We start from the raw sequence: 27,842 nt of genomic DNA, 5'->3' as shown, positions 1-27,842 counted from the left end.
ATGGGCGTTTTTCCATTACATTTGCTAGGAGGAACCTTGATGCAAGAGACTCTGGAGAGTCAGAGCCGGTTTCTCGAAGCAAGTTGTTACAGCGAGTGCCACACTTTTAACATTTGGGGGGGAAGAGATGCTGGTATTGCGCACCCTTGAGGAGCGCCAGGAAAGAAGCGCTGCCCAGTGGACTCCATGGCAGGGCTGTCCTGACAGTCTTTCCGGCGCAGGCTCAGCCCTTCTCCCTTCCTCGCTGGGCGTGAGACGCGCTCTGTCAAAATCCCGGGCTTCTCCCTTGCTCTCGTGGGCGCTTCCGCCATGCGGAGCACTGCTTTGGCAAATCAGGAGGAAGGAGCCCGGAAGCTTTCTCTCTAGCCACCTGCAGAGCGCCTCTTCTCCTTCCGCCCCTTTCTAGCTCTAGGACTCCGCGGCCTCCCTTCCGGGCATGCGCGCGAGCGAGGGGGCGGGGCCTCGGCTGTGAATTCTGGCGGGAGCGCGGCGCCGAGGGAGGGAGGAAGGCGGTCGGAGCGGGGCAGGTGAGGCGGAGGCCGCGCGCGGGAAGGCCAGGGGCGCCTCGCGGGGGGTGCGGGGGGGGCCCCGTTCAGATCCCAAAGCGGCTCACCAATGGCCGCCAGGCGAAGCAGCGTCGCCAATACAGGTGCCTGGACACGTCCCCCCCCCGCCCCGGTGGGTCTGGCGCAGCGAGGGCCCCGCGGCCTCCGGGTCGGGGCAGGAATGCCGCTTGCCGCGGATCCCGAGGCTGGGGGAGCAGGCGCCCCTGGGATCGAGCAGGGGGCTGGGCTAGATGACCCCGGGGGTCCCCTCCGGCCCTGGGATTCTGCGACCCGCTGGAATATGAAAGGCAAAATAAAAAAGTTCCTTCCAGTAGCACCTTAAAGACCAACTAAGTTAGTTCTTGGAACTTAGTTGGTCTTTAAGGTGCTACTGGAAGGAACTTTTTATTTTGACTATGGCAGACCAACACGGCTACCTATCTGTAACTGGAACTATGAAAGGCAAGGGGAAGATCCCTGTCGCAGCCGCCAAGCAGGTGCCTCTTATGGGAAACCCAGGAGCAGGATCCGAGCACAAGAGCATCTCCCCCCCCCCAGGTTTCCAGCAGCTAGAATTCAGAAGCATTGCTGCCTCCAGCTGGGAAGGCAGAGGACTGTGTTTTTCGTCTATAAGGCGCCCCCTATTTTTGGGGACTCTGATTTAAGAAAATGGGGGGGGGAGATGTATCCGTGTATAAGACACCCCTAATTTTTGACATTATTTTTTAGGAAAAAACCTAGCCTTATGCACGGAAAAATACAGTACTTATTTATACTTTCTGTGAATAAGTAACACTGGGGATTGGACTGTTGGGGTGTATTCTGCTGAAAAGGGTTGTTATCTTGGACCATGCAAGGCTTGATGAGAGCCCCAGCAGCTATTGATTATATACTCTCTTCTGCTTCTCTGCCGCTTTGAATGTTAGTGATACATTAACCTTCTGCTAGCCTTTTTTAATTTTATGGCACTCCACAGAAATTAGCTTCATTTATTAGGCATTGCATGTTTATATTGTTGTTCTTATGTGTCTCTAGGGTACGTGAATTCTCCAGTAAAGTCTCTGTTGGAAAAAATATGGATGGTGAGTTTTGAATTTGTCTAATCTTCTAAAGCCATTCAGTTTCTTCCAGGCTTGAATATGTTGTCACTGCTCCATATGCAAGGTAGAACAAACCAGCCAGGAAGAGAAGGTTGTTGCCAGTTGATTTGGAGGCAGTCCCATTCTGTTCTTTTCAGCCAGATAAATGTCAGTGCTGTGGCACGTGGAAGGATGCTTGAAGAACTTGAACTTTGTGAATTCCTGTGCAGAATTATTTGATGTGCTCTGCTGCTGAACTGCATCCCCATTTGTTTTCGGAACATCATTTCTGAGCTGGCTTGAATACTGGAACAAGATGAAGCACTGTCTGTTTTCTAATCAGGACTCTCCTTAGACACACACTTGCATTGTATTGGGGCTGGGGGTTGTGTCTCATCTGAGCCCTGGTAAGTTGCTCCTTTTTATTTATTTTCTCCCAGGTGATGATAACTTGGACCTGCTAGCCTCCCTGTTAGAAGAGAATGAGGCAGCTGTGGGGCTGGAGTGTGAGGAGAATGGTGTTAATGTGGCCACAGATGGAGAGCCGGATGAATATAATGAGCTGTTTGATGCAGAAGATGATGAATCCTATACCGAGGAAGTGGAAGCTGACGAGGGAGAGTCCAGTAGCGGCAAAGAAAATGTGTCTGAGTTGTTTGGAGATGTGGGTGACCTGTCTGAGGAAGAGGAGGAGAAAACTGTGCAGGAAACATCTCATTCTCTAGCCGAAAAGGAGAAGACCAATCAACATCTGCAAGGTAAAAATCATTATTTCATTTTGGATGGTTTAAAGATGCTCACCTTGCAAACCTGAGGCTTTTGTCTTAACCATACCTACTAATACAAAAGATTTTCAATGCATAATCTAATTAGCCAAGTCCGCCGTCATGCGAAGGACCTCTGTGCTGTGCTCTAGGCTCCTCTGTTCTCGGAAGATTTCCTTCTGTGCCTTCTAGCTTTTCGATTTGAAAGCAAGTGGGAGGATAGGGAAATAATCAAGGGCCTCAAGACTCAAACATCCCTGTGTTCTGTCATGGCACAGATTAGGAAGGATAGACCTAGGGAAAGAGTAGTGGTTGTGATGACACTTGTTAAGCCAGGCATTTCCAAAGTCCCTTTCGGGGGCCCAAGCCGTCCCCTGTGGCAGTTTATTGGCCCTTATGGCCCTTCACTTCATCAAATCTGGCCCTCTTTGAAAAAAGTTTGGACACCACTGTGTTAAGCATTTCACATTGTTCAAGGCGGCAGAAATGATGGTTTGGGATCAGAGAGAAATCCCGTATGGTGCAGTGTTCAATGGAGTCTATTATATCACAGGCAATCTCTCCTATCAAAGCCTGGCTCTTGGGGAGTGAGAGCTGGGCACTTTACAGGGAACACGGTGAACATTTGACTTTTGGTTATGCACTTTACTTTTTACCTAAGTTATTTTTATTGATGACAAATGGCTGTTTAATTAACCATGTATTTAAGTAAGATACTTTTTAAATGTCCATTTATTGTTTTCAACTTAGATGAACTGAGGAAATTGCGGGAGCAGATGAAGACACTCCAGGAGCAACTGCAAAAGACAGCAATAGGGCAGCCTGCTAACATGGCCCCTAGCAAGAAAAGTTCTGGTAACTGGATTATTTGTTTTATATAGCTGTTCGGCATCTAAACTCAAGCTTATTGCTAGGTTATTGTGGTAATCCTTAGTGATATCTCTTTGGAGCCTTTAATATCAAAACATTCTATTGGATTGTGTGGATTTTTATAAAAGCCAGCCTGAGCAAGTTGTTAAATTCACTACATGAGAGCCTTGCTGGTGCATTCCTGAGATTATCAAGATAATAACCAGACTTCCATATTACCCATGAACTTAAAGGTTGGTCCATTGATGGCCCAAAAAATCCCAATTGAAAAATATGGAAACGTATGCTTCTTGTCTCTCAAAATGTACCATCTCCATTTGGGAGTAAACATAATCTTTTTGTACGCCAGCAAATATTGCATGCTAATCCCTCCACTGCTGCTTTGGCTGCATAAGGAGTAGAACTGAGTTTGCTAGTAATATACAGGATGTTTTGTTTAAGAGGCTTGTTTCTTCTCTGTTGCTCTAGCTCAGATGCCTGGGGAACGTAAGGCTGTGTCTAACTCAATCATGAGGTCTTTCAGATGTTGCTGGACGCCAGCTACCATCATCCCTGACCATTGATCATGCTGGCTGGGAGTGGAGTGATGGAAGTTGGAGTCCAACAAACTGCTGGAAGGCCACCGGCTGCCCACCCCTGACCCTAACTTGAGTTTGCACACTCTGTTTCACCATCTGGGTCAAGGAAGCCATTAGGGCTGCAGTCTTTAAATGCACTTAACTAGGGAGTAACCCCATTACGTATTGTAAATCTGTGGAAGAGTGCACTGTAAGTCTTTTAAATATTCTTTCATTTCTTAACCAGGTAAGTCTCCTGCTGCCCCCTTAAAGCAAAGGACGCTTCACGAGTCACCTTGTTTCTCAGCCCAGCTCAGCTGTCCTGCATTGGCCACAAACGCAGGTCAGGGCCAGAAGATGAAACCTTCACTGTCTGGTATAGTAATCAATATTTGTTCTCAGTCACGTCAGTTGATGCACGATGTTTTGAATTTCATTTTCACAGAAATGATAAATATTACTTTGCTTGTTTTCCGAAATTAATATTGCTGAATATTTTTGATGCTGCCAATGTAGATATGTTGTCAAAAGAATTGATCTTATATATTGTCTTGGCAGCATGACTAGTAATTGCAACTGAGTGGAAAACAAGCCTGAATCTTACACTGGGCGCTTAGTACCACTTACTCTGGAATAGAGCTATAATGGAGAAGGTCACACATAATCCCAAATCACCTCTAAAGAAAAGGGGCTTACTACCTTGTGAATTCTGCAGCAAGAATGTACCAGGCAGGCTGGATATAATTCTGCCTGCAGAGTTTGAAATGTGTTGAGCATGGGAAGCCTGTACATGTGTGAATTACAGGCGTGTCTGCTGAAGGGGGACTGGTGCTGAGGGAGATGGCGTTTACACCGGAGAGCCCTGCTGGATCAGACTTCAGCCCAACTAGTCCAGCATCCAGTTCTCACCACCTGGGTACCTGTGGGAAATTGCCCAGAGGAGATGAGCACAGCAGCCCTCCCTTCTTGGGTGCCCCAGCAGCTGGTACTCGGAGTTTCCTGGTAGCACACAGCCACCAAGACTTCTTGTGTCCACCACTGCTTCTAGCTTGTCCTCTGTTGCTCAAAATGGCTAGCTTTTGGCAGCAGATGGGAAGGTGAAAACATTTTAATGCAGAATTAGTTGTCTGTCTTGGCTCTGTGACATGACGCACAGCTTTTGCCAAAGATTATTTTTCTGAAAAAAGTTCAACTGTGCTTTTCACAAGGTATGACTTTTCCATTTTCCCCCTGTTCTTCTTACAGAGAATAAAAGACATGCTTCAAAACCAGTTACAGGTTTGTCGCCTCAGCCTCTGAAGTCCATGACTGGGAACAGACCTGATTTGGGCACCAGTCAGAGATCCCAAGGGCCAAAGAATGACGGTGTGAATAGTCAAGAAGTCTCCTTTGAAACCTTCTCTGGGCTGAGGCTAAGGTCAGCAAGCTTATGGGGGAAATGTTGGGTTTGTTCCTTGAGTATAGCTTGTGGCCTAAAACTGTTTAGATACCTTGCTAATATTATTATTATTATTAATCAGCACCACAGATTTATGGATTTTGACTTCTGCATGAAAGCTGCAAATTAAGTGCATCATTTCTTTTGAATATTTTTTTTAAAAAATACTTTATTGAATTCAAACTTAAACAGGATTACATAATAGCAACAGCAAATGAAACTCGTTCGCACCCTCCCTTTTACGTCTTTTTATCATGGCAAAGGACTGTGCAAAGCACCAGATTTCGGCCATTGAAAAGCTTACAAGTTAGTTTCTGAGACTGAATTGTCTTCATGCATATATATTTTAGTCTTAATAACTAGAAACATGTCTTTGTGTCCTTTTTTTAAAAAAAATGAAAGTACAGATGCTCAGGAAGCTGATTTTTGCATCCCATACCCAGTTCTGAGCTCTCTGTGTATTTTTGAAACTCCACACTCCTCCTTTCCCTGGGCTGGAAATGTTTACACAGACTGGTGATGAAGCCCCTCTTGTTGCCCGGAGTGCAGGGTATTTAGTGGAGCTCCACAGGGGGGATTTGGTGGAAGCTTCCCTATCCCTTTGTCATTCTAATAGTTTCCTCCTTGTTTTCATTGCAGAAAACCCCGTGTATCCTCTGTTGAGATGGAAAGAAAAATGACAGGCCGAAAGTTTATTAGACTTTCTCAATTGCAAGACAAGCTTGCTTCATTAAACCTTGAGGAAACAGACTGGGTAACGTTCGGAGTCATCATAAAGAAAGTCACGCCTCAGAGCTCCAATAACGTAAATGGTTTTATGATGTTATGTCCTCTCAAGTATGACATTTTGTTGAAGTAAAAAATTGGTTACCATCTCAAAATTCTTGTTTAATGTATGAATAAGCCTACAGCCCTCTTGGGCACCTGGAATGTTGCCCTCTGCCCTGTTGCAGTACTGGTGCTGTAAACACCATCACAGGTAGGGCTGTCCTCTCCACATTCCTGGTGAAGCTGAACGTTGGCAGATAAAAGAAAGTACTTACTCACGCAGCACATAGTCAGTGTATGGAGTGTGGACAGTGCTTGGCTGAAAACAAACCATAGTGGCTGCTATGGTTAAAGCATTCAAAGTAGCTGCTTCCCCAAGCAGGTCATCGTAAGCATGCTTACTAGGAAGCAAGCTCCATTGAACACAGTGGGACTTCTGCGTAAATATGCATAGGATTGTGCTATTAAACACCTTTACAGCAGACATCTTGCTGTGCATATAACGTTCTCTGGTGATGGTAATTATTTTAAGGCTGACTCAAAGGATTGTAGTTATTTTGTTCTTTTTATTTGCTCCCACTCTGCATATCCAGGGTAGAACCTTCAGCATCTGGCGCTTGAATGACCTGCATAACTTCAGCCGCTGTGTCTCATTGTTCCTGTTTGGTGATGTTCACAAAGATCACTGGAAGACAGAGCAAGGCATGGTCATAGGACTACTCAATGCTAATCTCATGAAACCGAGAGAAGGATCAGACGAGGTGTGTGTAGATCTGTCTCTATATAAAATATATACAGTGGTACCTTGGGCTACATACACTTCAGGTTACAGACGCCGCTAACCCAGAAATAGTGCTTCAGGTTAAGAACTTTGCTTCAGAATGAGAACAGAAATCGTGCTCCGGTGGCGCAGCGGCAGCAGGAGGCCCCATTAGCTAAAGTGGTCTTCAGGTTAAGAACAGTTTCAGGTTCAGTACAGACCTCTGGAACGAATTAAGTACTTAACCCGAGATACCACTGTATTTAAAAACAGGTGATTTTGGTTTTTTGACATACAGTTTATTGATTTCTCCATAGGGAACTCTTTCAACCATATTGTATAACACTTTGCATAGACATCAGTGTGGAAAAGAGGAGGAAATCCTTTGTTTTCTCTGTCTCCCCATATAAATATTCCTTCTCCTTGGCCACAGTTGCGTCTGTCACACAGGAAGTCTTTGAAGTCTTCTCTTTAACTACGTCTGGAAGTAGCAGCCCCTTGCCTCTCTTGATGGCTGCTCAGTCCCTGGAGGGTCTTTGACTACGAGGGAAGCAAGGGCTCTGCCTTTGTATCCCCTTTGCGGAGGGTACAGAGCACTGTGGAAACCTCTGTAAAGGCAAATAGCATAGCTGAACAGGGCAGCTCTGATCATACTGGCTGGCTTCAAGTTATTGTTCGGGAGATGAGGCCTGGTGGCAGTTAGCTGCGGGAAGCAGTTCGTGAGATTGACTAAGAGAAAATAGAGCTGTAACAAGTTTGCAGAAGGCTTTGATTTGCAAACAAGTATCCTATAAAGCAGTTCTCTTTACTTGCAAATGCCTCGCCCTACAGATCCAGAGGTCGCTTTCACTCTCTGCTTTTTTATTGGATCTCTCACTCATCTGACCTGACCTGATCCAGCCTCATTGCTGAGGTTTTTGTTAAGCAGGGTATGGGGTTTGTTGGGAAATGGCAATTGTCCTGACCATGATGTGTAGCAATGAGGCAGAGGGAGGGAGGCAGATGTCATAGACCCACAGAGGAAGGATTATGCACCTGTGTGGGGAAAATCCTCCCACCACTTCTCAAGTTTTTAAGGAAGAAGTGGCGCAACCCTTGGCATAGCATGATCCTAACTTGAGCCCTGGACTGAATCCTTGGCTATTTTCAGTTCAAAAGAATGCTGTGTATGAAAAGGATAACATTGATGAAAAAGAAAAAATGGTGTTTTCCCTCGGACTAAATCTCAAATAGTTCCTGGCAGGGCATCCCCGTCACATCCAGGTGCCCAGTGGAATGAGATCCCACTCAAGGCTGAGGAAATGCTGCATTCTTTTCGCCTGATGGCAGCTATCAAGCCATGGGCGAAGGGCGTGGAGGTGGAGAAAATGCAAGTGCCTGCCAGTATATATTGGAGTAATATTGTGTTTTTTGACTGAAATATTTTTTAGAAACCCTTGCTGGCAATGAAAAGAAGCAGAGAGTCCCTGTTTCAGAATAGCACCAGGCGGCATCTTGGCTGGGACTCCGTCATGACTTGAAGAGGGAATGCATTGCTACAAATATACACAGCCTATCTACCATTCTCCCTCCATCTATCTATCTATCTATCTATCTATCTATCTATCTATCTATCTATTTTTTTATTTAAAAAAACACAACTTTGCTGGGGAGCAAACAAAAGGAACACACATTTTCCTGTATCTTTTCGGAGCAGGAAATGGGAAAGCCGAGCCTTGGTGCTTGCTGGTGACCGAGCAGAGTCAAAATTTGTGGACCCCTGCTGACTTCTCACAGCGACACAATTTTTCACCTGTTAATGGCACTTAAAGCACTACCTCCAGTGAAAGCTAATGCCCCTGGCTGAGACGAGTCCCTTCATCTCTCTGAAGCTTGTTGTACTTCTTCTGGTTAGGTGTGTGTGTCTGTCGATCATCCCCAGAAGATCTTACTTCTGGGTGAGGCCATGGACTTGGGAACCTGTAAAGCGAGGAAGAAAAATGGCGAGCCCTGTGCACAGATGGTTAACCTGGTATGTATAGCTCATCTGACATTACACTGTGCTTGGTGTGAGCTTGTGCAGATGTCACCTGAGGGCTTACAGTTTAGTTTTGTGATTGTGCTAGTCACAATTTATAGCAGAGGTTGCTGACTTTTGGGGCTGATGGGCACATTTGCAAGCTGGTGTGGGCACCACAACCTACTGTGTTGCATAGAGTCTAATGCTACTTCCAAGCTTGATTTCAGAGTGGGGAGGGGACCCTGTGGTCACCAGGAAAGGCTCTGTTGGCACACACCATACGTGCCCACAGCCACCATATTGGTAGCCCTTTATATCAGAGCAGAGATGGTGACCTCACGTGTGTTGGAGGGCCAAACTGTCCACCCAACATATGGCCAAAAGTCACACCTGTTATTTTTCTCTCCACTGAGGTTTTGATGGGAAAGGGCAGAGGAAGACAGTAATAGGATTTCTAAAACTAATCTTCCCTGCTCAGTCCTAATGTGTCCCCTTCCATTTTTTCCTGCCCAAATCCCTTGATCAATACCACTCCTCCCAGTTGCGGGTTCTTCTCTTTTTCCATTTGCATGTACAAATACCTGTGCTACCAGGAACCTGAGAGACTGCAGAAAGTACTGTAATTTTCGCTCCAAAACGCGCACTTTTTTGCTCCTAGAAAGTAAGGGAAAATGCTTGTGTGTGTTACGGAGCGAATGCACGGATCGGAGCCATGGCTGCCGTCAGTCAAGCAAAGCGGGAGCCGTTTACACGCTCTATGAGGCTCTCGCTTTGCTTGCTTTAAAGTGACCTGGAGCCGGGGAGGAGGGAGGGAAGGAGAGCCGTGGCAGCAAAGCGGACACGGAGGAGGGACAGATGCTAGCAAAGGTCTGCGCGCTCTCTAAACAGAGCAATGAGGCTGCAGAGGGACAGCAGGAAAGATAAAATTTAAGCAACCAGCAGCAAAATAAAACCAACCTCTAGCTCTGAGCCACGCAGTGAAAACCGGGAAGTAAAAAAAAAGGCTGGGGATGAGGGAGAGGGGAAAACTTCGCAAATCCCCCGTGTCTCAGCTGATCCGCTGGGACGGAGCAGCTTGTTTTCAGGCAGGATAGATTTGAGCATTGTCTGGGTCCTAGTGCCCCTATCTCTTTTTTGTGCTCCATTCTGTTGCTGCTGGTGGCTGCTTATCACTCAGGCTGCAAGGAGGAGCGCTTTTACACAGCTAATGGCGAATCCCCTGCAATCCAAGTCATAGAATCATAGAGTTGGAAGAGACCACAAGGGCCATCGAGTCCAACCCCCTGCCAAGCAGGAAACACCATCAGAGCACTCCTGACATATGGTTGTCAAGCCTCTGCTTAAGTCCTCCTCACTTGCTCAAATCTATTCTGCCTCAAAACAAGGAGCAGAAGGAAAAGGCTGCAAACTGTTAAATGGAAAAAAAACCAGGCACAGGGCAAATACCTTAAGTATACCTTTAAAGCAACAGTGCTCTTTCCCTCCCTCCTCCCCGCTCAGCTCCCCGAAAAGCTCCTCCACACACACACCCCACGCTGCTCCTTGTCCCTTGAGTGCTTTTCCTTCCCTCCCCACTTAAAACGTTGTTACAAAGCACGGATCCACATGGATCCTCAGGATTTTTGCACTGGGTCACCCCAAATTCACCATCAGATCACATGTCTGTGGCCACAACATGAACCACAAAAATCATACATCCACTGTTTCATTTAGAATGTTTTTTTCTTGTTTTCCTCCTCTAAAAACTACGTGCATGTTATGGTTGGGAGCGTGTTATAGAGCGAAAAATACGGTAGCTACAGGTTTGGGGCAGCACACACTAGAGATGACTGACTTTAATTTGATCAAAGCTTTTCTCATGGAGGAGATTTAAGCCACCTTGTGTACTCCTGCCTGCCATAAACGGCTATAGTTCTTTGTATTTTAATTATAATTATTTTTGTTAGTAGTTTTCCGCAAGGCATCTCAGAGACAACTGGCGCCTTACTTTTTCAAGCTTAGTGTTTGCCCATAGCTTCTGATTTCCACTAGAGCCCAATGCGTCTGCAAACAGAAGCACGTTTCCTTTTCTCATATTTTGCTCTGTTGTGACAAGTACACAAGGACGATCTCCCTCGTCTTTCTCTTTCTTCAGAATGAATGTGAATATTGCCAGTACCATGTCCAGTCCCAGTACCGGCGGCTCAGTTCAAAGCGGGCGGACCTGCAGTCGACCTTCTCAGATTCCCGAGCTCCGAAGAGAACAGCAAAGAGGAGCCTTGGCTTGAAAGAGAGGCTTTGTCAGGATGGCTTTTACTACGGCGGGGTTTCCTCAGCTGCTTATGCAGCTTCAGCGTAAGAGAAACTACATCTCAGTGTCCTTCTGTGGAAGTTCCCTTCCGGATGAATGTGAACGTTGTTCACTTGCATTTTTTTCTGAATTTAACTTTATTAGATCAGTTTAAAACAGGGGCGGGGGACCTTTTCAGCCAGAGGACCACATTCTCACTTGGGCAACCTTCTGGGGCCACAGATTGGCAATGAGCAAGGCCAGAGGCAAAAGTAAATTTTCCCTTTGTATGGAAGACTCCGTGGACTTGTGCTGGTGCAAAATGTTTAACTGCTGCTCCACATTGTGTTAAATGTTTTGTGTTGCTGGAGTTTTTAGTGGTTGGTTTATTGGTCTCTACATGCTGTAAATGGCCCACAGAATGCAACTGGATAGTAAAAAACAGATACTTAGGCACAGTTTTTGACTACCCTACTATAATCACCACCACGGTGATTCCCCTTATATGGGTGGTGTCATTCCCTCTGTTGAGTTGCGCTCTGCTTTACTTCTTCAGTGCAGCAGCTGCCGCCCCAAAGAAGAAAATCCAAACAACTCTGTCCAATTTGGTTGTAAGAGGAGTTGATGCAATTCTACAGGAGACCAAGCAGAAACTGGGTAACACGTTCTCTTCTGTTTTCTTAAAATGTCCCCTTGCTGTAAAATGTCTTTAACATCCGTCAAACATGGATAGCTCAGTCGGTTGCGCAGGAGACTCTGTAAACCATGGTTTGCAGTTGGGAGCCAGCCTTGGGAATGTATAATCTTTCACCCTCTCCCTTTCTCTGTCAGGTTTTTGTGTTACTTGAAGACTGGCACAAGCCATGGCCAACCCTAACCATGTTTCCTCAAAACCTGTTTCAAATTGTGGCTCATGAATGAAACTTGGCTGGTGTTCATGATGGTTACTTTTGGTTCACAGGTAGCAAGATACCATGGTTAATACTTCAAAGGGGAGGGAGGAGATGTTCCAGAGACTAAGGAAGAACAAGTATATTTCCTAGGCAGGCTCCCAATTTGAAAAGTATGCCTAGGCCAGTGGTGGCCAACCTTTTAGCGATCAAGTGCCCAAACTGCAACCCAAAACCCACTTATTCATCACAAAGTGCCAAGACGGCAATTTAACCTATATACAGTGGTACCTCTACTTGCGAACGCGATCCATTCTGGGGTGCCGTTCGCACCCTGAAAAGTCCGTAAGTAGAGCGCCGCTACTGCACATGCGCAAAGTGCGTAGATTGCTTCTGCGCAAAGCGCAGGCAAATCCAGAAGTAAACACTTCTGGGTTTGCCACGTTCATAACCTGAAAGTTGCGTAACCAGAGCGGTACGTAACTAGAGGTATGACTGTATCTCATTTTTTCTGTGTGTTTCACATTTCTTCTTTATGACTGCTGGTGTAATAAATAATCCTTCATAAAAGTTATTACATAACATTCTTCATTAAGTTATCTTTCCATTCATATATAATTTTATGACATAATTTTATAACTCAGTGTTTTTTTTCCTTTAAAAATGTTTAGGAGTACTCTAATTTTGACTCAAGAAAATCAGTTCAAATTGGGAAAAATAAATACAGTGAATTTCTTCTCCTGTTAAATTCACAAAATGTTTAGGGGTATGTGTCCCCACGTAAAAAAGCACTGGTATTATTCAAAAAAAATTGGTGTTATGATCCATCAAACCTCTGAAATACACTTTTCCCAGAAGGTTCCACCATTTTGGCCATTACACTAGTGTACACTGGAGAGCTATACTAAGAGCCACCCTCTCCCAGTTGTTAATTTGGGATAATAATAATTGTCTGTGTACACACATACAAATGTGTGTGTGTGTATAAATAATATATATATTCCCCCCCCCCCCAAAGAAAGAAGGCTTGAGCTTCATTATGAGCCCTGTCTTTGCATCAGATGTCAAAGAAATAAACAACTGTTTGACTTTTAGAAGACATCTGAAGGCAGCCCTGTTCAGGAAAGTATTTTGCATTTGAAGTTTCCCCCCCTGTTTTTAACATTCTATTGGAAGCCACCCCGAGTGGCTGGGGAAACCCAGCCAGACTGGCAGGTGAAAAATAATTAATAATAATAATAATAATATTTTTGCCACTTCTTCAGCTGCCATTTGATCACAGCCTCTACGGAATGAATTCCTTTGTTGGCTTCTGTGGGACAGCCCAGCGAACATATAAACCCCGCAGTCCCTTCTTTGGTTACTATCTTTATATGCTTACTGACTGACCTGGGAGTTAAACCCTGTTGAACTTAAGGCAACTTACTCCTGAGTAGAAACAGACTGGAGAGAAGCCATGGAGCATCAAAAGTCACACCTGCTCCGCACCTCGCTCGCACGCCAGTGTCGCATGGCTCTAAACGCGCCCAAGAGCAGAGCAGGAAGGCAGGTTGGGCACAACCAGACTTGATGGCAGGGAGGCGGAGGCAGCCTCTGGTTTGGTTGCGGTGCCCTGCAAGCCCTCCTCCTCCTCCTCCTCCCACCCCCACAGGAGGCAGAGCTGCAGGCTTGACAACGGCATTGCAGGAGCCTTCCTCTATTCCTCCCCCCCCCCCGGGGGGGGGAGTGGCCAGGAGCTCTCTGACACGCGTGCCATAGGTTCGCCACCACTGGCCTAGGCTGTTCTTAATCTGTGTGCTGCTTTCATCCCAGGTTTAGGCTTCTTTGTGTGTGCTTCGAGGAGTATAATTTTGACTAGTCACAGCACACGAGTTGTGTTCCTTGAGGCTGCATTGCCTCAGAGTTGCCAACCAGTGGAGATCTATTTAGGTATCTCACAGGCTTCTGCAGTTTTAGTAGGGATGGTTCACTTGTCCAGTTTTAAATATCTCCTGAGGGCTAGAAATTTGTTTTGAATTTTCTTTGAAGGGCAAGCAGGACTCAGCGTCATCAACCACCTGTGACTCGTCTGTGAGTCTGCTGCATTGTTACATTGCATGTTCTGTTTCAGGTTTGCCAAAACAACCTTTGCCATGTTCAGAGGAATTCAAAGAACTATTGTCAATGCCCTCTTTTGGAGCAAGAAACCTGAATAAACACCTAGCCAAAGCACCAGGTATGTCTGCGGGGGGGGGGGGAGCAACCTATTTGACTCCTGCTGAGCAACATCAGACTCACCTACAACTTTATTTATGTCCTCCTCAGTTTCTGTTGGGAAGCAAAATCCAGCATTCCAGTCCATCTCTGCTTCAGCACTGATTAAGCAACAGAAGCAGCAAATGCTGGAAGCCAGGAAAAGGAGGTCTGAAGAGATGCAGAAGAGGTAACACCATGATGGTCATGTGAGGACATGGTTCAGCAGCCCAAACTGCTTCTTTTTCAGTGTTATTCACTGCAGGTGTGATACACTCAGTAACTTCGAATCATGGAACTGTAGAGTTGGAAGGGACCATGTGAGCCATCTAGTCCAACCCCCTGCCAAGCAGGGATCTTTTCCCCAACGTGGGGCTTGAATGCACAGCCCTGACATTTAAGAGACTCATGCTCTACCAACTAAGCTAGCCAGCATCTATTAATTTAAGTGAGTCAGCTCTGAGCAAGACTTAGGTGGATCTCACCCTGTGCTATTTCAAATCCAGTATTAAATATCTAGCATATATAATACATTTTTATTTATTTTTACTGTTTACTCAGCTTGTTGGTCCCTTTATGCAGATGTCTCAAGATGACTCACAGAATAAAATCCAATCCAATTTTTTAAAGAACCAGCGCATAAGCCCATAAAAGCATTAAAAAATATCCTTCCATTTTCCAAACTAACTAACATGTTAAGGAAGCATACCAAGGAAAGTTGAAGTTAGCATATCATGAACAAAAGGGGGGAAAGCCTCCAGTAAAATCCAAACTGGATCATAGGAATCTGCCTTCTATCAAGCCAGATCTATTGTCCATCTGGCCCTTTATTGTGTATCACAGGGATTGGGGTTAATGAGACCCAACAAGTGTCCCAGTTTGGCCTGCAAGGCTGTTTACCCAAACCATGCCCACCTGCCCCACACCTGTCATCACATGTAGCCTGGGAGGTGGGGCAGGTAGGGGAGCCTTAAGATGTGCTCTCAGGGGCTCATCTGGTGCCACCAATTGGCTGATTGGTTCTGACCTCAAGGCCTCTGGGCCACAGCGCAGACTCCCCATGGAGACCTCCGTGGTGCAGCTGCAGGGCTTGGGAGTCAGCGCTGATGAGCTGATGGTCAATAACTTCAGCACCCGCCTAGTTGGGCACATGGCTATGGAAAGGTGGGTCACCTGATGATCTAATGGTGTTGCGGGTGGGAAACGCAGGATCCAGCTGAGCAGCCACATTCCGTTCCCTGCCCCAGTCTACAACTGCTCTTGTGAATTTCCACATTTCAGACGTGTGGCCCAAGATTCAACATTTTGGAGAGGCCTCGGATGGGACAAGGTGACATCCCATGGCTACTCTGAGTCTTTTCCATCCCTACCTGAATGTGATATAAACTTGCGGAGCTGAGAAAAATGCCTAATCAGGATCCCTGCTGCTGCTTCCTGAAGTGATTATGTTACTTCCATTTACATTTCACACTGGCCTCAAGCAAAGTCATACAGTGGTATACCTCGGGTTACATACGCTTCAGGTTACAGACACCGCTAACCCAGAAATAGTGCTTCAGGTTAAGAACTTTGCTTCAGGATGAGTACAGAAATCGTGCTCCGGCAGCAGCAGGAGGCCCCATTAGCTAAAGTGGTGATTCAGGTTAAGTACGGACCTCCGGAACGAATTAAGTACTTAACCTGAGATACCACTGTACTTGGAGCCAACCCAGTGAAATCAATAGACTTAACTGGAGATCACTCTTTGTCTTCAGTTTATGAACTCTGACAGTCCATAGCTCACAGAGAACTTCCACTTTGGATGGAGGATCTGACATCTTTCATCTCTAAGCATCTGTGTTTATCAAAGCAATGATTCTTGACACCTGTTCAGCTTCCTCCTCGAGTAAAGAGCCTTTATCTAGCAGAAAGGCCAGTGGCGCTAATGATAGACTGTACCCTATAATCTTCCTTATTAAATCTCTAACATTATCCTGCTCAGTTTGATTTTGGGGCGTGACCCTCAAGAAGGCAAAATGTCAGCAGACTGATGCTCTCCCAACAGCCTTTAGCATCATGGATTCTGTTCAGTCTTTTTGTACTCGAGTACCATCTGTAAAAAACCTTCAGAGAAAAACTTCTGGTAGAAAGCTTTTTTAAAAAAAACACCTCAAGCCAAACCTTTGTGCGTTGGTGAATAGTTTTTGTTTGCTTCTGAAAACCGTGGACAGTAGAGTCAGTGGTTCTATATTTTGCAAATTGGTCTGCAGAAGTTACTAGTCTGATACAAATTCACAGAGCCTGGTACACGGGGGGGGGTCTAATTTATCTCCCATGATTCCTGGCAGCCCCAAACAGTAGCAGGGCCCAGGGAAACCTACTGGCAAACTCAGGTTTGGGCGTGGAAGGGGGTGGGCTTACAAGTGGCACTTGGGGGCGCTTGGCGCACTGCCAGGCCCCTTCCACAGCCATCCAAGCATGATCTGGGCTTTTTCTTAATCCAGGATGGGCAAGCTTGCCAACCACTAATTATGTTTTTACTACCCTGCTAGCTCCAGCAGACTTGTGTAGCTAAACATAATTGGGGGGGGGGGCAGGATCAGGACCCTAAGCTATGGAAAATCTTCCCTACTTAAAGTCAGTTGTTAATCCTTGCAGATGAAATTCTTTGGAGAGAGGAGTGTGCAGTTGGTGGTGGAGGTGGAAAGGCCTGTTTCTCGCCATGTCGTCTTTGGCTCAGGAGGCAGGCAGGGTGTCTTGTCGTTTTCTGCCTACATGCCATGAACCTAGAAGCTGGCCTGAGGCTTATGCGCTACTTGGTTGACACTCCCCACCCCCACCCCCCATAGACATGTGTTGGGAGAAGGTTAAGCCAAAAGATTCCTTGGCTGTATGAAAGCAAGATGTCTCCTGACCTTGAGTATTTAAACCTCTTCCTCTAGCATTGCAGTTTCCAAGCTTTCTACCTTTAGTGAACCTTTTCTACATCCTGCTCACCTTCCATGAAACCTCCATGCATTGCAAAGCACTCAGTAGCATGCGTGAATTGAAAGAGTGTGGCCTCCAAACGCGGCACGCCTAATAGTGCAGATTCACCTTGCGCAGGTGGCCCAACTGTCTTTCAGGAAAGCTTGGCTGTCATTACTGGTTTTCTCACTGAGAAACCCTGATGAGCTTCTGAAGGGCTCCCGGTTTCACCACAACAGTCTGAAAAGCCCCTGCTCTACAGAGTCTTAACAGGATTTTTGGGTCAGAGAATCCTGTTTTCCTACACTACCTCCCCAAGCAAGATGATAATGGATTTTGTCCCTTTGTTTAAGGTTTCTTCAAAATACAAGTCATGCAACTGTGGCAGCAATGCCACCTTCCTCAGGACCAGCGGTGCTGCGCTCTCCAACTCCCGCGGCAGAGTTTCCCAAAGCTGCCAAACTGTCAAGCCCCGAAACTCCTAGACTTGGCACAGGCTTCTCTGAAGGAGATGATGTTCTCTTCTTTGATAGTTTGCCTCCTCCGGTGCCCAAACTGAATGGCTTGGCAGAAGCTAAAAAGGTATCAGCTCCTCAAATTCTCCCTAGCTGCTGCCCCATGGGTTGGGTGCAGAGTCATAGTACAAGGATCAGTCAAGCTGCTATTAGCTTGTAACTTCGTCATTCCAGATGGGCTTGGAGACCAACCACTGGGTTGTCAAAGATTTGTGATAAGGTTGCCAGCTTTTTAGCCCAGCACAAAGGACTGTGGCAGTTTTCAGGACTGGACATACACTGTGCTAAAAGACAATAATAGGATGGGTTTTGTTATTTTAAAATGATTATTTTGATTGTAGCTTTTGCCTTGTATGTTCAGTTGTAATAGACTTTTAGCCAATTTAGCTGATAAACAGGAAAATAATTCTGTGAGTTTTGTAACTTATCACAGCAGCCTTAACAAACTACAGTTCCCAGGATTGGGGGGCGGGCATCTGATCTGTGCAATGGGGTGTTTGTGGGTGTGTGATATTTGCGTGTGATGGAGAACAAGCATTGGCCTAGTTTCCACAAGCACAGTAGAGCTGTGAGAAGGGGTTATATGGTCTTCAGTGACATTTAAAGTCTACTCAGTATTGATCCAGAGCAGATTCCAGTGTATAGTGAGCAGAGTAAAAACTTAAACACATTGCCGGGTTCCCAAGAAATAGACAGAGGCAATTATATTTCATCTAGCAGAGCTTTACTGCTACTGAAGGCAAATGAGCATCATGGTCACAAATCCAATACATTCAGGATTGGAACTGTCCATAAGAAATCCAGTTGCAGCAGACTTAAGCTTACAGTATAATAAGACTAAACCTTAACATGAAGCATACCATGTACAGAACGCTGCACCAGAAGGAAAAGAGATAGAAAGAGAAAGTGAAACCTAGACTCCTTCTGGCCTATTATTATAGTCAGCATGCCCTTGAGAGAAAGATAATAGGACCAGTTTAAAGCAGCTGTACTCAGCTTCTCTGAAGGAATAACCCAAACATCATGAACCTTATGCTTGTTTCTTTCACACAGAGAAGCTCCCAGAGGCTCCCAGAAGCCTCTTGAATTAATTACACATCAAATCAATACTTTCTACACTAAGAAATGCAAACTGACATTCAGCTCCAGTGATCCTTGCTGGCTTTTCATACTGGTTTTAATTGCTGACTTTTGCTACATGTCTTGAGTCTTTCTTTTGTTGCTTTTAGATGGCAGCTATAAATAAACTACGTGCCAAAGGCCGGGTCCTCGCCAAAGTGGACCCAAACAGCATAAAAAGGAAACGATCCAGTCTAGACATTCCGGAGGTTTCTGAGAGAGCTGAGAAAAACATCCCTCTGTCCCAAGGTATGGAAAGTGTAGAAACTTTTTACAAAGATAGCCAGACTTGCATCAGAATTAAGTCACTTGGGTCCAGCCCAGTGTTTCAACCAGCTGGTGTCAAGCTGAATGGTTTGGCTTGAAGTTTCTCCCTGAGACAATAGGCAGAAAACAGCGCAGACTACAGGCAGCGGGCTTCCATCTTTCCTTTCTCGCTTAAATGTGTGGTTATGGGCTACATGCCTGCTCTGTGGAAATCCCTGAGATTTCTGTGCTGGAAATCACTGGTTTCTATACGAGCAGACTTGAGGTAGCAAAAGAGGATAGCTCTCCTGACTTCTCCTAACTTGATTCATAACATTTGTATAAAGTCCCTCAACATAATTTGCTGCCTTCCGTGGCTTCAATATTCCTGCCAGTAGATATTTATACAAATTTTGAATTCTCTCTTCCTCATCCATTTTTAGAAATTCATTTCCCACCACTAGCTGACAGGCCCATTTACCTCATTCCCTTGTCCTCTGTTGTCAGTCATTTGGCTGTCAAGTGGCAAGCCTATTGAGTTTACCCTGAGAGTTGCAGCTGAGGTGCATGACCAAAAATACCCCCACAGCAGCAAGAGTTTGCTCCTTGGAATGACTGGGGAAATGAAGGATCTTGGCAGGTTATGTAATAGATTCACTGTATATTGTTGAAATAATTTCCCTGTTGGATCCAACCAAAGGCCCATCTGGGGTATCCCTTGTCTCCAGAAGTTTCCAGCCGGATGACCCTGAGGAATCTGGTAAGTAGGGCATGGTAGAGAAAGGCGTGCCCTTTTTTTTGTCTGGGGTGACCCAAGCAAATCGAAATTCTGCACATTAGAGAGGCACAGGTAAAAGATCTCTGTTTGTATGGCACACTGTATATGCAACACCTACTGTCAGCGGAATGCATTACCTTAGTTTCTGTTGCAGCAGAATATCCTTTGGAAATAATGGCTAAGCACGTGTATATGCTTCTCTTCTGTTTTTGTAGATGTTGATGCAGCAGAACCTGCCGGAAAGAAACTACGCCAGCAGCTTGCGTACTTGGAGTCCGATGAATTTCAAGAGATCTTGAATGCTAGATCCAAACACACGGGTGTCCTTAAGGAGGTAAGCCCCTCCCGCATGCAAGGGAACTGGCTGGGAATGCCTGCATGTGGGTGCTATTGGGAGCGTGTAAAGAGGAAAGGATCCTGCCCAGCAGCAGAAAATAGGACTGTGTCATCTTCAAGAGACATGCCTAACAGTTTTGCAAGAGAGGCATTACTCTGATCTGATCTGCTGGCCTGCATTGTGTGTCAGAATTCACTACCAGAAATTCAGCATTGACCATTTTCAGTGCAGGAGAAGAGACTGTAGTGGGCTTCACATCTGACCCCTCAACTGTGTTTCCCAGAAGTCTGCTTTAAGAATGTGGCAAGTATTGAAAGGCCAAGCAGACTTCTGGGAAGTGTAGTTGCTGACCAAAGAAGAGTCTGAATGCAGAAAAACATTTTTCTGACAAAGGCAAAAATGTGAGTTCTTCATAAGTCTGCAAAGCAGGGGCGGGGGCCTCAGACCCAGGGGGCCAAATGAGGGTCTGGCCCTTGGGACCCTTCCCAGACTATGCCCCTCCGTGGCCCTGCTCTTCCCCCTCCTCGAGTGGCTTTGCCTGGCTGGAATGTGTCCTTAAGCTGTGACCATGTCTCTTGTTTGCGAGGTGGGCGTGAGTTGCCTGTTGCTGCACTTTTACCTCTGGCCTGGGCAAGTGTGCCTGTGAGGGAGAATGACCCACAGGCTGAAAAAGGTTCCCCACCCCCACTGTTACATGATTACACAACTTCATTTTTTGTTATCAGACGTTTGCCTTATTTGTTGATGTTTGCAGTGGGAGGAGCAGCTGCCTGGTTTATTTTATTATTTGTTTTATTCAGCTTTGAGTACCATTAAATATCCCAATACATGCTTTTCGTCTTTAACAACTGACCTTGTCTTTTCACAAGGCCTCTGGTTTTGCTGTTTGTTCAGTAGATGGCACTCTTCCTCTGAGTCAGCACTGAATCCGTTCCCTTCTGTTGTTTCGGAAATGCATGCTGCCTTAGGCATCATCCAGCAGACCCTGCAGTCTTCCTTTTTAAGTGTATATTAATGCAGTTGCCTTTATCAGGAAATTCTCTGCGGTCTTTTGTGTGTCCGCGCCCTTTTTGTACCCATACATGTTGAACACTTACAACCTGCCTCCAAATGAGACATTGCATAGTAGATACCACAGTTAGAGCTTTTTGGATTTCCTCGGGTGCAATGCCTTTTGAGGGAGAATGAATCATAGAATCATAGAGTTGGAAGAGACCACAAGGGCCATCGAGTCCAACCCCCTGCCAAGCAGGAAACACCATCAGAGCACTCCAGACATATGGTTGTCAAGCCTCTGCTTAAAGACCTCCAAAGTAGGAGACTCCACCACACTCCTTGGCAGCAAATTCCACTGTCAAACAGCTCTTACTGTCAGGAAGTTCTTCCTAATGTTTAGGTGGAATCTTCTTTCTTGTAGTTTGGATCCATTGCTCCGTGTCCGCTTCTCTGGAGCAGCAGAAAACAACATTTCTCCCTCCTCTACGTGGCATCCTTTTATATATTTGAACATGGCTATCATATCACCCCTTAACCTCCTCTTCTCCAGGATAAACATGCCCAGCTCCCTTAGCCGTTCCTCATAAGGCATCGTTTCCAGGCCTTTGACCATTTTGGTTGCCCTCCTCTGGACACGTTCCAGTTTGTCAGTGTCCTTCTTGAACTGTGATGCCCAGAACTGGACACAGTACTCCAGGTGAGGTCTGACCAGAGCAGAATACAGTGGCACTATTACTTCCCTTGATCTAGATGCTATACTCCTATTGATGCAGCCCAGAATTGCATTGGCTTTTTTAGCTGCCGCGTCACACTGTTGGCTCATGTCAAGTTTGTGGTCAACCAAGACTCCTAGATCCTTTTCACATGTACTGCTCTCAAGCCGGATGTCCCCCATCTTGTATTTGTGCCTCTCATTTTTTTTGCCCAAGTGCAATACTTTACATTTCTCCCTGTTAAAATTCATCTTGTTTGTTTTGGCCCAGTTCTCTAATCTGTCAAGGTCGTTTTGAAGTGTGATCCTGTCCTCTGGGGTGTTAGCCACCCCTCCCAGTTTGGTGTCATCTGCAAATTTGACCAGGATGCCCTTGAGTCCATCATCCAAGTCGTTGATAAAGATGTTGAATAAGACCGGGCCCAAGACAGAACCCTGTGGCACCCCACTAGTCACTCTTCTCCAGGATGAGGAGGAACCATTGATGAATGGTTCAGTTACAAATTGTCAGATGTTGGGTTTTTGGGTGATGAAAGATCAAGTGGATTTACATAATATATTTGAAGTGGCTCTAAGAGTGGCTGCATTTCAGGGATGAAAATCAAGAAGGGGTCTGAACAAGCTAAAAAATACAACTGTGTGTGTGATTTTTTTTAAATTCTTTTTATAATTTCAGGATGAGGATTCAATTAAAATTAATTGCTAATTGCTTATTGCTTCTGAAAATCCTTTTTTTCAGCTATGTGGGGGTTTTTAAAGTTTCATTTACAGTGTTAACAAGTTTTATAGACATCTAGATTAAAGTTTTATCTCTCCTCCTGCCACAGTTTGAGGCTGAGCTACAGGAACGCTATTTTGAGCCCCTGGTGAAGAAGGAGCAAATGGAAGATAAAATGCGGAGCATCCGAGAAGTGAAATGCCGTGTTGCAACGTGCAAATCGGTGAGTGAAGCAGCCCCTTGAAGTCCAGCTTGATCAGCGTTGGATGAAAAATTCATTTTGACCCTCAGGAACCTTTCCTCGAGAAATCTGCTCAGGAAGGGATTCAGGGCTGCCTTTTCCTTTCATGATTACAGCTGCTTAGAACAGCTAATGGCATCCTGCATGGCTGCACAGAAAAAAGGTTGCTTTGAAATGACTGCATCATACATGCAGCCCCTTTCCTGGAAATTGTGCAGTCAAAAAGATGGCAGTGTCCCTTGTAGACTTATAAGCATTTTAAAACCACTTCTTCCCTTCCCTTCCCGTCCCTTCCCTTCCCTTCCCCCCCTTCTGTCACAGCCATGGAGGAGGTAGTTGCACTCTTTACAGCCTCAACATGTTTAAAGAAAGGAGAAGGAAGCCGCCTGGCCATCTCATAAGTACAGTGTGGACCAAGGATGAGGAACCTGTGGCTCTCCAGATATTATTGGACAGCATTTACTCCCATCCTCCCCACCATTGGCCATGCTTGCCGGGGCTGATGGGAGTTGTATTTCAGCAGCATCTGAAGGGTCACAGGTATGGATGCAGGCATGAATCGGTTCATTGATTATGTGGCTTAACCTGAAGATCTATATTCTGATCCATGCATGGGTCTGATGGGCAGGCAAAATAGGTAGGTATGTTCCAAAATATGAAGTGAACTGCAATCCTCCCATCCTTAACCCCAAAAAGGCATGTCAAGGACTCCACGCTCCGCACTGCATGTACTCACGCTCCTGCAAAAACACAGCGCGTCCTGCTAGGGGCTTAAACTGCATCTCCCAAGCCTATCAGGATGTGACCTGAGTTTTGAAGGCAGCCCCAGGTCAGTGGAAAGTGATCCTCCCGTGAGGTGCCATAGCATTTGAAAAAATAATAGCATTAGCGGAGTGGGTTGGCGCCAAGAAACAAGCTTTAGCTTTCCTGTGCCTCTCGTAGCACATGAAGCCCAGGGAGGGAGAATGTCCTTGTTGGATCCGCCTCGGTTTGTGGCCTCATGCACAGGTCAGTTTACTCTCCAAAAAGCAATACTCACCGTTAAAAGCCCACTCTTATTTATTATTACATTTTCACCCCATCTTTCCTCCAAGCAGCTGAAGGCGACGTGCACCATTCCTCCTCTCCCATTTTAGCCTCACACCCACCCTGTGAGAGAGGGCAGGCAGAGCCCTATTTCCTGGCCCAGGGCATGGCAGAGTGGGCTTTGAACCTTGCTCTCCTAGGTCCTAGTCCAGCACTTCCAGCCTCATAACCATCTAAAGCTTGGTAGCCAAGTCCTGTTGAATACAATGATAAGCAGATCCAGGTTGTATTTTTCACACTGGTATCCTGTCTTTCCGAATAACCCAGAATAGTGAAACCTTTTGAGGTAGGTAGGCTAGAGTGAGAGAGCAAACTTTTCAGTGGCCAACTCATCCCTGTCCAAGTGTAGCATGTTGTTATTTATTAAATTTGCATATCACCCTTCATCTGTAGCTCCCCAGGTCAGTTCACAGCATAAAAACACATAATAATAATAACAACAACAACAACAACAACTACAACAATAAATGATTTATTTATACATACATACATACCTACCCACCCCACCCCACCCATCTAGCTGGGCTTCCCCAGCCACTCTGGGCGGCTTCCAACAAAATATTAAAATACAGTCATCCATCAAACATTAAAAGCTTCCCTAAACAGGGCTGCCATAAGAACAACAACAAACCCATCACACAGCATTTCATTGTATTAATTGCTGGTGATGTGGCTGCATATTTGTATTTAAGACTTGCAGAAGATGGACCTCTTTTCCATCATTAAAATGCCCTGATCCTTTGGTGAGTTTCACCATTGATGCAGATAGCTATTGTGTGATCTGCATTTTGCCAGGATTTACACTGTGGCAACAGAGGTGGTCTTAAAGAGGAAGAGGGACCAGTGTTGGGGGAGCAGAAGCAAAGAGTTCAAATGGGATGTCCTCTCAGGTGTACAATATAGCTGCTTCCCTCTGGTTCGCAGAGTAATTTGCTCTTCTGCCACAGCAGAGGATTGGGTTTTCACTACAACAGTGACTTTGAAGAAGTTGGAGAAAGTGTGTGTGACTCTTCATATCCCTCTCTCTTCCTTTTACACAAGTGCAAGTATACCTATTTCAAGCTCCTGGATTCATGTGTGGAACAAAATCATGACTATCACTGGCATGATGGTGTAAAGCGATTTTTCAAGTGTCAGTGTGGAAATAGAGCCATATCTCTTGACAAGCTGCCGAAAAAACACTGCAGGTAAGAGGAGCTGCATTCTCCCCTTCTCAAGCAGACGGTTGCACAATCTCTCAACCCTACTGCAGTCTATCTGCAAAGGTTTGTCAACGTGCATCTCTCATCCCTGGCTGTAGACTCTGAAAAGACTTGCTAAATAATAGTGGTCTGGTTTATTCATTTTGTTTATTTTTGTTGGGTGGGCAAGAGCTCACTTCACCATTTGTCTAGACCAGTGCCCCTCAAAGGGTTCAGGAATGCCACCCTGGTGTGGCAGGAGAGGATGGCAAGAGTGGCTGGAAGATTCAAGGACAATCAAAGAAGCATTTAAACATTTCAGTGCAGTATAGTGTAGTATCAAAATAATTTTTTAATATGCAGAATATGGATAGATATCCTTTTAAAATGAGAGCAAGAGCCTCAGGTGATACCGTGGACAATCCTAGTTGTGTTTTCCAACTGTCTTTCTTGTCAATAAAACATTGGATGTGATGCAAGCAGATTTTATTCTGCAAGTGCGACCCGGAGAGAAAAGTTTGAGACCAGTGGTCTAGGCAGTCCTTTCCAATGAGAAATGGCTATGAAGAGGCATGAAGATAATGCCCAGAGCAGTGGAATTGGGGGGGGTGGACACTTAAATGGTAACGTTCATGTAGGAAATGAAACCTTAAAACAGTTTGGTGCAGCACTGCTACCAACAGCTACTGAAGCAACCCTGATTTTTCTGTCTTCCCTTTTCAGCAATTGTGGTCTCTTTAAATGGGAACGTGATGGAATGCTCAAGGTAAGAGTAAACCCAAGACTGTCTACCTACATTAAGAAGCTGGGGAAGCTGTGGTTTATTTTAATTTTTTCCATTTAGTCCCACTTTGTCCCTTTCATCAGCCCAAGGGTCCCTCATTAGGAACATACTTAGGGGTGGCATGCCAGTGGCGGGTGTGGCTGGAGCCAGAGAAAGTCACCCCCCCACACACACATTCCATCTTTGGAATTGTCCTCCTATACTAGTTGGTTTATACCTATACTCCCCTGGGGTGTTCTCCTGTGTGAGCCTCACTGAAATGAATGAGGATTGCATAGCAGGTGAACTTTCTGGTGAGTTTTACTTGAAGAAGATTGTATCCCTGTGTTTTGCTTCTTGATAATTTATTGAGAATTATTTATTGAGCTGGCTTTTATTCTACCATATTGGACACAACCTCATTGCACGTTTCTCCTTTCTAGGAGAAGAAAGGTCCCAAGATTGGTGCAGAAACTCTTTTACCAAGAGGGGAAGAACAACCGCGATTCCTCAGCAGTATAAAATAGCTATGAAAAGTTCTTTCTCTCATTTACACTTGCCTTTTGAATTTATCTCTCATTTCTGGTAAGGTGCAAGTAGCTCTGCGTTTCAGAATGACTGAGGAGTTCCTTCTGAAAGACACAGACTGCAGTAGTAACCCCACTTACCTGACGGTAAGCCCCATCCAGTTCAGTGAGGTGGATGTGGCCAGGATTCAGCCCTAGAGACCCCCAACCACCTTTCCTTCATGAAGTCTGAATGATCCTTTGCTTTGAGCTGCCTTTGCTCAGTCTGCAATGTTGAATGGGCGAACCCGTCATTCTTTAGGAATTGCTTGTCACTTGATGTCAGAAGACAGAGCTATTTTCCTAGACTGCGTGTTGTATGTTTTCCAAGGAATTAGAGGGTGCCTCTTTGAAACTGCAGTTTCTGCTAATGTAACTGTAGCCAAATTCAGCTGTATTATCTGACACTACCTCCGAAGTGCCACAAGAAATATTGACCAGACTTGGCCCATGTCTAGAGAGCGATATCAGCATTAAATAGTCCTTTTTATTTCTAGAACTTACACCAAACTGTGTGACTGTTTATATATTTGTAATATGCTCTCCACACTAACGTATTTCCCCAAATACCCACCTAGAATAATTTTCCTATTGAAGGGGAAAGTAGTTTGTGATTTTTAGTGAGGCAAGTTACCTTGTTTTTATTGCCTTTGCTTTTAAAACTTTTTTTTAATCTAGCTTAACGTTTAAAAATTCTTCTAAATTTGGGCTGGAATCTTTTATCAATAGTTTAGAGGGGTACAGGCTGTTTCAGACTGTGAACGGTCTGCTGCAAAAACATGCTCTTCTGTGGAAGCAGTCAGAAAAACCTGTATTTCTTCTCTCCAAATGGCTATAAGGTTTCTTATTAAACACAGCAAGAAACAATGGAATCCCCAAAATTAGAAGATACGGCTGTGTGAAATGGAGCTAAAACCTCATAAAACAAAGGACTTTTTTCTGGATGTATGCCAAGTTGGCTCTTCTGTCTTCCCTTGTGACATTATGTAGAGAGGGACTTTGAGATGTGGCTTAGAAACGTTCTTACCTATTCATCAGTTATCACTAATTAATTTGCTTCCCTTTCAATTGTGCCCATATGTACCTTGAATATCAAAAGTAGTTCCTTCAATCACTAGTGTATTTTGTTCAGTGAACCAGTGGCGTACAGTTTCTTGGCATCTTATTGTTACTGGAATCTCTTGAAAACTGTAAATATCTTAACCACAGTGCTGTGATTGAAAATGTCACCAGGTTGTATTGGAGCCTGCTGTATATGCAGCATTGTAAAATGTACAAAGGGGGCCTAAACAGCCCAACATATATTCTTTACAATAAACACCCATAAAAATCTCTGTTGAGGTGCTTTGAGTTTCTTACTTCCCCTCCCTCTTTCTTTTGGAAGTTTTGAACAAGGCAGAATGACTTGCTTTGCCCTCAAGTACCATAATTATGGGACGCAGGTAGCGCTGTGGTCTAAACCACTGG

General features: G+C 45.2%; 1 protein-coding gene across 2 annotated transcripts; it reads left to right on the top strand.

The window, feature by feature from the left end:
* Positions 1–197: 197 nt before the first annotated feature.
* On the top strand, positions 198–27,707 carry MCM10 (minichromosome maintenance 10 replication initiation factor). Of its 2 annotated transcripts, none has more exons than XM_083464164.1 (20): positions 198–527; positions 1,581–1,627; positions 2,065–2,382; positions 3,139–3,243; positions 4,063–4,191; positions 5,061–5,232; positions 5,893–6,058; positions 6,615–6,782; positions 8,676–8,792; positions 10,915–11,114; positions 11,606–11,706; positions 14,050–14,154; positions 14,244–14,361; positions 17,471–17,699; positions 18,862–19,000; positions 19,991–20,109; positions 22,648–22,761; positions 24,907–25,052; positions 25,770–25,812; positions 26,253–27,707. In XM_083464164.1, the coding sequence occupies exons 2-20, from the start codon at positions 1,621–1,623 to the stop codon at positions 26,334–26,336; spliced, it is 2,580 nt and encodes an 859-aa protein (XP_083320290.1). In that variant the 5' UTR covers positions 198–527; positions 1,581–1,620; the 3' UTR covers positions 26,337–27,707. The 2 variants fall into 2 exon arrangements, with proteins under 2 accessions (XP_083320290.1, XP_083320291.1); XM_083464165.1 differs by having other exon boundaries at positions 445–527; positions 4,063–4,158.
* Positions 27,708–27,842: the final 135 nt, after the last annotated feature.

Source organism: Podarcis liolepis, assembly GCF_965112155.1.
Source record: "Podarcis liolepis genome assembly, chromosome: 10".
Lineage (NCBI taxonomy): Eukaryota > Metazoa > Chordata > Lepidosauria > Squamata > Lacertidae > Podarcis > Podarcis liolepis.
This window is presented reverse-complemented; position numbering and strand designations above follow the sequence as displayed.